A 12,670-nucleotide genomic window follows, 5' to 3' on the forward strand; every position below is an offset into this window, starting at 1 on the left:
AAAAAATAAAAAAATCTGTTATTTTTCAGGTTGCATGGTTGAGAGTGGACACGCAAACAATACTGACGATTGCCAGTCACGTTATTACGAAAAATCACAGAATTGCGGTAACGCACAGTGGCCATCGTACATGGTCTCTTCATATACGAGACACGCGAGAGGATGATCGTGGTTGGTACATGTGCCAGGTCAACACTGATCCAATGTCCAGTAATACTGGCTTTCTAGAGATAGTTGGTGAGTTGATAAATGATACTGATAATTTTTTAAAAAATTAATAAATTTAAAAAATTAACAAAACTATCATCAAACATAATTAATATGTATTAAAAAAAAAAATTCAATTGCTAAGTGTTTTAATCATTTTTCTTTTTTTTTATTAAAAAGCTTTTTATTAATTAGACAGATACTTGAAATGAACATCTTTCAAACTTGAAATTTGTAGAGGGACAAAATTGGAGGTGAAATGCATTTTCTAAAATGTAGAGTCAAATATTTGCGTACCTAATAAACTTTAGAGCGTTTCTCTCAGATGAAAACTTTTTCTCCGACATTTTCGTCTTGAGCTTTGAGGCAAGATAAGAGAGGCAAAAATAATCTCGTGTTATAATAAAGCTGCTGATTTTTTTATACGTATTTTTTTTCTTACTTTTTTACTACAGAAAAAATTGACTTGACACGTAGGCTATACAATCTTGAATGTAGTTCATTGAATTAAATGTGCACTTACGCTCTTATTACTTTCTTGAAAGGGGTCAAAGGTGTTTTTGTCATATCGTTGGTTGATATTGTTGACATTTTATGTCACAGAGAAATTTTTTAATTTTCTTTTTAACACGATTTCTTATTGCTTATCTTTTTTTTAATATTTTTTTTTTAAATATATTGCTTTTATTCTTTATTTTTTTATATTACCAGACATTTTTAAATTTTAAACAAGTAAAATTATTAATTGAAAAAGCATATAGTCAGTTGTACTTGTTAATATATATAAAAATAAAAAAAAAATAAAATTCAAGTCTGACATTGCTTGACTTGTACTACTGAAATATGTCGTGCTAATTTTCCATTCTTAAATTTAATTATTAATACAATATAAAATTATTAAATACAATCATAAAACTAAATGAAACATTGATTTTATTATTTTTATGTCGTTAATTAATTATTTTCCAATTTTAAATGTAAAATAAAAAATAAAATGTTTTAGTTAGATCCTGTCATTAACCTGTATTTCTGAAAAATTTAATAATAATCACAAAAATAATTATTTTTATTTATTAAATTTTATATTTTATAAATATTCTTTTTTAAGCATTAGTTACGCTAATGTTGACGTGTCATTGCTCTATCATTAAGTTGATAAATTTTTTTGGAGTGTGCCAAGTAACTGGTATCGCTAAGATAGAGACGTGCGTTTCACGGATCCGCCCATTTTGCACCGATTTGCGACTTTGCCTGATGCAAATATATGCAAAGTATGCCATACACCGGACTGGGTGGACGATTGCACTTTTCAAAAGGCTATTAAACACGTTCCTGGTGACGTACATTCAACCCTAATAATAACATATCATCAGTATATCTCGTGTTCACTTATCACACTTTCTTTTTCATTGCTTCTGCATTTTTTGTATTTATTATTATCATCACTGTCTTATTTCCAAGATATTTTTATGATTTGATTTTTTTATTATTTTTGAATCACTAATTTTTTCAGCCAAGCATGCAATATATTTACATCCCCCCACTATCCATTGTCAACTTTCTTTATTTTTTTTCAATCATTATATACATGAGGGTGGTTTTCCGTCAGCCGCAAAATACCCTCGTTAAATTTCTTCGCCTCTTTATTCACAATTTTTTTTATTTTTTTCTTCAGTTCTCCCTAGTGGTATATACAATATATGTGTGGGAGAAAAGCAGCTCGAGGCAACACCGTCAGGTTCGGTTTATTGAGGCGAGAAAATAACTGATCGTCATGTGGGACCCTTGCCCATCGATCGGAAGTGACTTTTTTTTTTTTTTTTTTCTTTTTTTACATTTTTCGCTCATACTGCATATAGAAATTACTTTCATAAATCATTGTACACCTTGAGGCATGCAGTGTCAATGACTTTTCTTTATTATGAATTTTATTCTTTAAAAAAATATTTATTATATATTTTTATTTAAATTTATTAATTTAACTGAAAAATGTACAACTGAATTTTTATGTCAGACTAAATTCTATTCATGTCGTGTTGTAAATATAATAAATTTATATGGATAGATTTTATTGTCGATAACAATATAGTAACATTGAGTTTATATACAAAAGCAATTTTTATAAATTTTTTCTTTTACCTATTTTTTATTAGTTATTTTTTTATTTTTCATTATTGTTACGTCTTTTTCAGTCTGACACAGTCCGTTTCGCATTGAATGAATTGCTCCCAACGCGATAGCCTACGACGTGCCTGTTGTTGCAAAATCGAATTGCGTTGCTTTCTCATCTTTTACCCATTTCTATATACTTGCTTTTTTTTATTTTATTTTTTTTCAAGCTTATTTATTTTTTCCTTAGCTACATCTTTTTTTTTTATTTTTTTTCTATTGTCGAAATCACGATTGAAGGTTTCGATAGAAGCCTATTCAGTTTCTTCTTTTTTGTATTTTATTTATTTATTTTATTATTTGTCGTATTCTCATAATATAAAATTCACTATATATTTTTTTTTTTTTTCGCGCCTTCGAAGCATTCCAAAGGATGCATTATCGTCAATGGTCACGATAGCATACACAGTGAATTTACTTTAAATCGATTTCACACTGTATAAACGTAACGGGGTACCAGTCGATTCATTTTTTTTATTTTTTTTTTCATTCTGTTTTCACTTGAATTGAAAAGGTAAAAAAAAAATCATACGAGTTATTGATAATTGAATGTTATTCACATGAAAATTTAAAAACTGGCTGTTGGTATTTATGAATTCACAATTTAAAAGTAAACTCAGTTGGTATTGATAACATATTATATTTATATTTTTAAACATTTCACTTGTCAAGTTATTTCGAATGGAAGTAAAACTGTCTGTCAAATATTTTTAGTTAAATCGCAAATCATACTTTGTTGAAACTTTTAGAGCATTTAATTTGTTTGATTTTTTACTCGTTTAATATAATGGACCATTCATATATTTTTTCAGTGCCTCCGGATATTTTGGATTATCCAACAAGTACAGACATGGTAGTTAGAGAAGGAAGTAATGTTACATTACGTTGTGCAGCAACTGGCACACCTGTGCCAACTGTCACTTGGCGCCGTGAAGCCGGAGGAATGATAACTCTTCCAAACTGGCACGAAGGTAAATTATTTTTTTTATTTATTTTTTTTTTAATTAGACAAAAATTCAAATGAAATAGTTATGAAAAAGAAAGAGAAAATAAAAGTAGATGAAAAAATGCATACTCAACATTGAGTAGTTTTATTTTTTATATTTTTTTTTTTAAAGCAGCTTAATGAAGAGCTTATATTATTTCATCATTCAAAATCCAGCAGGAAAACTACTACATTGACCGTAAAATATTCTTGTTAGTAAAGGTTTTTGCGAACAGTTGACATCAAAGGAAAAACGAAATATAAAGAAAATGAATAAAAGAAATAAAAAGATATATAAATTCGAAAAAACGTTAAAAGAAACAGAACATAAGGGAGTCCCTTGGATGCACAGACAAAAGTTTTTTTACTACTCTGTAGATAAAAAATATGAAATATAATAAAAAAAAAAAATCAAATAGATAAATCAAAATAAAATGTAAGAATAAAAATAAAACAAAGTTTTGATGGAAAATTTAAGTTGAGAAATACGTGACAAAAATATATACAAAAAAAAAAAAAAAAAAGTTTAAATGAATTTTTACAAAGATTTTTTAATGACATTCATTTAATATTCGTTAATTAATTAACTTTTTTTTTAACGACTATTAAATTATGCTAAATATAAAACGAGAATTGAAAAAAAAAAAAAAATATCTACAATCAGCGTTTTGAAAAAAAATTGAAAAAAAAAAATACTAATAATAATAATAAAATAATATAAAAAATAAAATGAAAAGTATGAAAAATTTAAAAGCTTTTTGAGTTGACGATAAAGATACAAAGTCAAATATTTTTTGACACAGTTGGTAGAATTTTGCTGAGGCAGTTTTAGAACTACTGAGAAGAAGAGGAGTTTGTTGAGGGTGAAAAGCCAAGAAATAGTGGTTTCACATAGCTCTAATTTATTCAATGGACGAATCTTTCGTATTTCGTTTCGTCGTTCTCAAGATTTCTTGGCTCAGTAGATACCTTATATATATTTCTCTTTCTTCTTGGAGTTTATTTATTTATTTTTTTCTCAAACCATTCCGCTTTAGCAAGATTCCATTAGTTGTGTTAAGTATAAAATGAAATATTCGAGAAATGAATATACCCTGAGATTGAAACGAGCAATTTATTTATTTTTTTTATTTTTTTTTTTTTTCTTGTGGTTAATGTAAAATGAGAGCTCTCTACTCTATAAGTATAAATCAAATGAAGTAGTGTGTTATGAATTAAGTATTTGTTGACAGAAAAAAAAATTATTCTTTTACGGTGGCCAGTCTTTTGATGTGTTCACGAGGCTCATTTGTTTCCTCAACAAGTGTCAGTGTAAAAAAGTGACTTTTTAATTTTTTTTTTTTTTTCTTTTATTCAACAACTAAGCACAAGCTTGTCTTCTCACCTTTTCCATTCTTTTATATTTTTTTTTCTTTCATTTATTCTTTCTTCTGTTTTGCCACTTTCATTTATACATTTCTTATATTATTTTTACACATACACACTTTGTATATATGTATAGCATATTTAACAAATGATGGTGCTATAACGCTTAGTCAACCGTACAATCTGTAGAGTAAGTAGCACTAGTATACCATCTAGCACGACTTGCTACAGCCATAAGTGAGTGGGTAATAAATAATCTTGGAGAAAAAAAAAATGAAATATCTTTCATAATAATGAAACAAAAACAAAATCTATACATGAAAACTTTTTTTATATATAGTGATGATTAAAAAAGATAGAAAAAAATTTTCATAGGCACTTTGATAACTGTTGCAGCATCTGTGTTAAATGGCTCAGAATTGGAGTTGACCCGAGTGACCCGTCGCCACATGGGACCTTATCTATGCATTGCATCAAATGGCGTGCCACCCTCAGTCAGCAAACGTATCGTTCTTATTGTTCATTGTAAGTATAAAATTTTCCATATAATATATTTATTAAATTTTTCTTTTCTCTACCAACAAGTTTTTAACCGTTTTTATTTTAAATATTTCCATTAATTTTTTTCTTCTTTTTTTTTTATTCTTCACGAGTACATTAATAACTCTATTATATGCGAATATGAGAATGGCTTATGGTAAATGGTCGTGTAATGATCCCCCCATTGGCATTGTACTAAAGAAATAAAAAAAAAAAAAAAAAATCAACTAAAAAACCAAAGAGCCAGCAACCGAGACTCAAGAGTCTCCAAGGTACTTGTCGCTCACGCTAAATGAAGCAAGTTTAATACGAATTAAAACTTGTTAAAAAATTGAAAATAAAAAATAAAAAAAATCAAGAACATGAATTTTATTTTAATTTATTAAATTATAATTACTATGAAAAACCAATTATAATATTTATAAAATTTATTATTTACAGTTGCACCAATGATTTGGGTTGAAAATCAACTTATTGGTGCTTATGAAGGACAAACTCTTGTATTAGAATGCACCAGTGAGGCTTATCCAAGACCAATTGTTTATTGGACTAGACCAACGAATGAGACTATTGTGAATGGTAAGCTTAATCCTTTGTGGCAACAGAGTTTGCCATCGTCATTTGCAACGCGAAATTCAACACGTCTGACCGTAACTAACTATCTCAGTATAGAAGCAACGAGTTTGCCTGAGTAAAATGAATAATTTCCTTACGTCCACATTGAGTTTGGATGGTGGATAGGGACACTAGCCTTGCTTAATATCTATCTACTAATATAAACTTGCATTTGAACCACAGTACAGTTGAGCAAAGTAGTTAAAAAAGTAATTTACCATCGTGCACTCATCCTATCTTTATTATATCTTTTTTTTTTTTTTTTCGTTATTTTTTTATTTTACAACTTTCTACTTTTTATCATTAATTTTTATCTTAATATACAACGTCAAAATACTATCAAATAAAATATATAATTAATTGAAGTAATGATAATTCAATGTTAAATAAATTTTTATTTGAAAAATTCTATTAATTTTTCATTAAATGATAATTATATTGGTGGAAAATTATTTTTTTTAAATATCAAGGGAAAATCTTGTTTGTAAATATATTTTTTTCTATTTTAATAAAATATTATTTCATCATGCAAATTTTTATTGAGTTGAATTTTCAACGTTTGAGAAGTCTTCAAGATAAATACCAAGCTTATTACGTTTTTATATATTTATTTTATTTTTTTTCTTTAAATAATCAACTCCTAGACTTGGCAGAAAGATATACTTTCTTAGTCTTAAAAACTTATTATACATGAAAATGTTTATCAACATAAATGAATATTTAAAAATATTTTACGTTATATTAAAATATATTATCCTTATTTTTGTTATTATGTTGTACCAACCATACAACTTTAATTTTTAACGATGCTACAAGTGTAATTATACTTTGTCGAAATAAAAATTGCGTGTTTCAATGAATTCATACGCAAGCGCAATGACAATTTTTTGACACCAATTGTATTTGTGTACATTACAACCTCGTGCATGTACATTTATTAACTATTTTCGCGTTTACTGATGCGTGATTATAGCTTTTTAATTGTTAAACTCAATGGTCACTCCCCTTTGACCATGCAAAATAAAAAAATGTATATAAAATTTTTAACAGTTTTGACTAACTTTTTATGTTTCTATGTCTGACAATTATCAACACTTTATGACGATATAAAAACACAGTACATATGTAAATGCATGACTAATTTACTTTATTTGTTTTTTTTTTTTTGTTTCGTTTTCAGAGAATAATTACAAGGTAGAGGCCATCACGAATGGTTATGAAACGTCAATGCGACTGACGATAAGACCAGTGAGACCTGTCGATTATGGGTCTTTTAGGTGCATAGCAACAAATTCACTTGGTGAAACTGATGGAAAAATTAAACTTTACAGTGAGTTTTAATTTGCATTATTATGATGTCTGATAACTTAAAAATACTCTTGTTATTTCATTGTTTTCACGAACGAAAAAGTATAATTTAAAATCATGTTTATTATTTTTAATTAAAATTTTATAATAGTAAACATTAAATAATAATTATAATATTCAATTATTACTAATAATTGATATTATATAATTATGAAAAATTTATTAACATATTTGAATGTTTGGTGTAAAGTTTGATAATAGAAACGAATAGATTTTGAGAGAGGTGAGTAGGTCGATCGATGCTCGATGCAAATGTGGTTGGCTTGTTCAGTTTACAGACAAATAGACAACTTGAGTATATCGTTTCTCAGATACGGTCATATGTTTTGTCAATGTTGACAAGGGTCACTTGACTTTCGAGAGGTTGAAATTTATAAAAAAAAAATACTTGTCTTTTATTATTGCAATATTATTTATAAATAAATATTTTGAAATATTCATGGTGTTTTACAATCACACGTACAAACGTTTTTAATTATTCATTTTTTATTTTTTTTATGTATTCTATTTATTCATTTATTTTTTTTTCATGTTTATATTTTTGTTTTGTATTTTTTTTTATACATTCTGTAGCATTTTTTTTTTTTTTTGTATCTTTTGTGAAATGAGTGCAACACCAAACGATTGGAAAATCGTCAATCGGCTGCTATGCACGCAGCAGTTTGGCAATTAGCGTTGCTAGTCGTCAAAATAACGCAAACGACGTGGCTACTGAATAACCGTTATATATTTCAGAATTTTACTCGACATAGTTGATGCAAAGGGGATACGAAAAAAAAAAATAAACAAATAAATAAAAAACAAAAATCAATAACCAGAAATAATGAAAATTTATGGTTTTCTATTGAATTTATATTTCATTGATTATGAATAAATATAAACAAAAAAAACAAATTGGTTTATTTATAATAATTTCTATTTATTATTTTTCATTATGTTTTTTTTTTTTTTATTAAGGAAACTATTATTTTATTTATTTTTCTTTTTTTGTTTTTCTTATTGTTGAGTCTGTTATTATCGTTATGTTCAGTTTGGCTATTGATTACATGAAAGGTATTTTAAAGCAGTTATAGTTCAATAGCTTTTTGTTTTAACCAATCCATTTGTTAAAAAAAAAAAATATGCCAAGGCTTCGTAGACTAACGATATAATTTGTTTTGTAAAATGAAATATTTATAAAATTATTTCACCAGTTTACTCTCAAGTATATATGAAATCACTAAAACGACATAACGTTTTATATTAAATTCATTTCCTTTATTTATATTTATTTATTTTTTTTTGTTACCTCAACATGTCGATAAATTGAAAATACTTGATGGATATAAAACTGTCAATTGTGATGGAAAATATCAAAGAGTTATGAAAAATCTAGATTGATTGAATGTATTTGTAAAATAATTTGTTTTTATTTATTTTATATTATTTTATTTTCAGAAATTGCAAAACCACCAGAGACGAGAAAGCCCAATTCCCGTCGGGACTCAAAAAAGTCATGGAATATCGATAATGGACATGATAAGGAGACAGATGGTATGAAGGATGAGTTATCATCGAAAGACGAGGATGACAATGAAGATCAAATTGATTTTCAATCGTCTACATCAGGCACTTATATTCAACAATGCCAAAATTATAACTATATATTTTATCTTTCTTCACTAATAATTTTGTTAAAAATCACAACGTAGACTTAAATATATATTATAATTAAAATTTTATAATTGCATATTGTTATTCAATTTGATTTAAATTTAATACGCCTTTCAAGAACAGGCTAAAATTAATTTGATTTTGAATTAAGAATGAATGAAATACTATTCTGATATATATTAGATAGAAAATTTTATTTTCATTGTATTTAATCACAGTAGTATATTAGTTTAAAAACTTTAACAATTGATTGAAAGAAAATTTAATGAATATTTTCAACATAAAATAACAAAAATAAAAATTTATATAATTAAAAAAAAAAAATAATAAAATTATAATAATGAAACATTAAAGATAAAACAAACTAAGTAAATAAAAGTGAAAAAAAAAAAAAAAAAAAGTCACCCTCTGTCTTCCAATCTCAACAATTGAGACAAAGTCTTTTCCGTAACTGGTTACAGTTAAAGATATACTTTTTAAAACGAGGGGAAGTAAATTTAAACTATCCCCATAAAGTTTTCAATTGTTTAAAAAAAGTAAAAAAAAAAAAAATTGAATTAAAAATTAAATGTTATTGTAACACACGCCCCTTAATTATTGGGGACAAGTTATCAATTTCATAATATCTGAAAGGAAATATATGTAGTTGTTGTTTATGCGTGCGAGCATCATACGATAAGGATGTAGCGTCATCACAGGAAGAGGATAATCCTCTCTAAACACGATATTCGCACCCTTGATGTATGGCTATGCATATACAATGAGGGGATCATAATCCTATGAACTTTATAGCTACGTTGAAATGTGCTGTAAATGAATAATTGACTTCAACATAATAAATTTTATTGTGACCAACGAATAGGACCGAATGTAAAGAAAAAAATTATAAATACGAGAAAACCTGTCATCGATAATAATAATAATAAAAATAATAAATATAAAAATAATAATAATAGTAATAATAATAATAATAATTGTAAGCATCTTGACAATGTCAAATAAATATAATAAAAAAAAACAAACAACTATAATGTTCAATCGATTTGTATAAATTTGTATGTCACACTAGAGTAATTGAAATCTATGTCACCAGATTATTATGTAAGAGTACTTTATTTTCAATGCATTTTTTCATGTGTTAACTTACTGTCTGTATAGGTATTCACAATGCAAGAGACAGTAGAAAGAAAAAAAATTATAAAATAAATGTATATCAAAGTAAAAATATATTGTCATCATCGATTTACATTGAGTATGCTTTGTGAAAAATAGATAGATGCTAAAGACAATTTATATGTGTAAACATTACAGTACTTAGCTTGAAAATAATCATAAATACAAAAAGTGTAAATATATTTTATGTATAAGGGTAATATAAAAACATACATAAATAGAATTAAGCTATCTCAATTTAAGTTGAATTGATGATTGTGATTAATAAATATCTTAGACATAAAAAAAAATATTAACATGTAATTTTTTTTTTTTTTTGCTATGCCAATGATACGAGCACAAAGATAGTAATTTTAACTGAAGAAAAATAGATGGAATAAAGAATAAAATGAAAATACAAAGCGATGAATAATTGTAAATTTATAAAGAGAATATGACGAAAGAATTATTTAATATATAACCTGGTATTCATCGCCTTCTTTGTTTATTTAAACTCATTTTACAATTGATTATTTATGATAAGGTAGATCTTTCTTTAGACTAAAATTTTTTGTACAAGTCGTTCGGACAATACTCTCACATTTAAAATAGAAAAAATAAATCTATTCGGGTCGTACTAATGTTCATTTCTCATGATCATATCTTGAGAATATTTTTTTCCATATACCTTGGTTATTCTATTGTACTATCTATTATCTATAATGTCAATCCTTTGTTTCGTTTTAACATTAAAAAATTGTCATTATATTTATTTGGAAATTTATTAGATATTAAAAATAATTTAAACAAATGCAATACAAGAAATAAAATTATATCGAAAATATTTATTACAATAGAATGAGTCTCAGGGACGTGTATATATAGATTAATAATGTCTGAAAGAAGAAAGTAATTTTTCGCCATTTAAAAAACGTATATTGTGTATATAATTATTTATAAATAAAATATGTGCTTGATTAATAAATGTTAGACAATCGTAAAAAATATTTGTATTTATTTATTATAATTAAATAACTTGTTGATCCCACAAGAAATTTAAATTTAAAAAAACAATTGTATCAACAGAGGAAATTATTTTTTTAGAGTACTCTGAAGACAGCAAGTAGGTATGTTGAATTAAAAAAAAAAGAAAATTGGAATTATTGAAATTATTAAAGTGTCATCTGTTGGCAGTAAAGCTCAGTGTCAATTTTTGATAAGCAACACTAGAGTGGATATTTGAACGGACTCATTTTTTTCCTTTACTGATAAGCAAAGAAAAATTTTTATTATTATTAGCTAACTAATAAATAAAGTTACCGACTGTTTTTTAAAAGCGCTCAATGCCGACGATCGGTAAAAAGCTAATCGTAAGTTAGTTAAACCTTAGTTAATTTTTTGGTCCTAAGTTAACTGTAATTGTCGATGAAAAAATCGTCTTTATTGTATTCAGGTATTTTTTTTTTTTATCCAGGTATTGAAGATAAAGGTCAGGCTCTGTATTATCATTTCGCTGCGATTTTACCTTTTATATTTGACAACCAAGAAGACTAGAAGTATAAATAAATTTCTAGTCTTCCAGTAACCATTTAGAAAGGATGACGCAAAAACTATATTGATTTACATTAACTATAAATAAATAATAATTATTATTATCGTAGTACACAAGCACGCTCTAGTGTTGCTTGTCAAAAGTTGCTACTTGACGTTACTGTCAACAGATGACAGTCTGTGTTTCTAGAATGTCAATAATTCAAATTTTCTTTTTTTTTTTCTTTTTATTAATAAATAACATACAAATCTACTTGCTGCTTTTAGAGCAGGTAAATATTTAATTTTCTTTTTAGCACCCTGACTTTACAAGATTGTATTATCCGTTAATTTTTTCCCACTTTAATTTTAAGAAATGATTTATTCTGTTGATATAATTGTTGTCTTTTTATGAAAATTACCTGTGGGATTAAGATTTTTATTTATAAATAAAGTGTCTAAATCTCTGTTGTATTAATCTTTTTGAAATATCACTTACCAAATATTGAGTTACCCTTTTAGATTTTTTTTCATTTCACTAATAACTCGACACAATTTCACGCCTTTTAAAAATATTCAACAATTTACACTCTTTGAAAAATTTAATATTCCATATATTCCAAAATAAAATAATATTTTTCAATGGAAAAAAAAGAAATTTTTTTTTATTGTATATAATAAAATTTTCAGAATTATTCTTCCTTGTTTTACTGTTCTATCAACGGTTTATATTTCACGTCACACTCTATACAGCGATGTTGCGAAATGAAAAATAAAAAAAAAAATAAAAAATGATAAAAAAGGGGATTGAAAAGAATGAATGTTGTAGTTGACGTTAACGAAAGTACTTTGTAATAATGATATTGAAGAAAGAATTATTACGGAAGTTGGCGGGTCGTAGAGTTTCAGTATATATAACGATGGTAAAATGGGCTCGACGTTGTGTCGGCCCGTACATCACCAGGTCCAATGTTCATAACATAAGCCCCTTCGGATGGTTATGGAAAAGAGATAGTAGACGATAACAAAAGCCTCACTGAATATCTACGTAGCATTTAAACAAATGAACACAAATCCACTGATCAT

The 12,670-nt window shown here is 26.2% G+C and overlaps 1 protein-coding gene across 2 annotated transcripts in view; it reads left to right on the forward strand.

Annotated features, from left to right (window-relative positions):
• LOC122858996 (lachesin-like) overlaps nucleotides 1-10,408 on the forward strand; it is a 41,354-nt gene extending 30,946 nt beyond the window's left edge. For both annotated transcript variants that reach the window (XM_044162302.1, XM_044162303.1), the window contains exons 3-8: nucleotides 30-237; nucleotides 3,189-3,347; nucleotides 5,123-5,251; nucleotides 5,708-5,845; nucleotides 7,062-7,211; nucleotides 8,687-10,408. In XM_044162302.1, coding sequence (XP_044018237.1) covers nucleotides 30-237; nucleotides 3,189-3,347; nucleotides 5,123-5,251; nucleotides 5,708-5,845; nucleotides 7,062-7,211; nucleotides 8,687-8,940 — 1,038 coding nt within the window. In that variant the 3' untranslated portion in view covers nucleotides 8,941-10,408. The remainder of the gene's footprint in view (nucleotides 1-29; nucleotides 238-3,188; nucleotides 3,348-5,122; nucleotides 5,252-5,707; nucleotides 5,846-7,061; nucleotides 7,212-8,686) is intronic.
• The last annotated feature ends 2,262 nt before the right edge of the window (nucleotides 10,409-12,670 follow it).

The sequence above is a fragment of the Aphidius gifuensis genome, linkage group LG6 (assembly GCF_014905175.1).
Source record: "Aphidius gifuensis isolate YNYX2018 linkage group LG6, ASM1490517v1, whole genome shotgun sequence".
Lineage (NCBI taxonomy): Eukaryota > Metazoa > Arthropoda > Insecta > Hymenoptera > Braconidae > Aphidius > Aphidius gifuensis.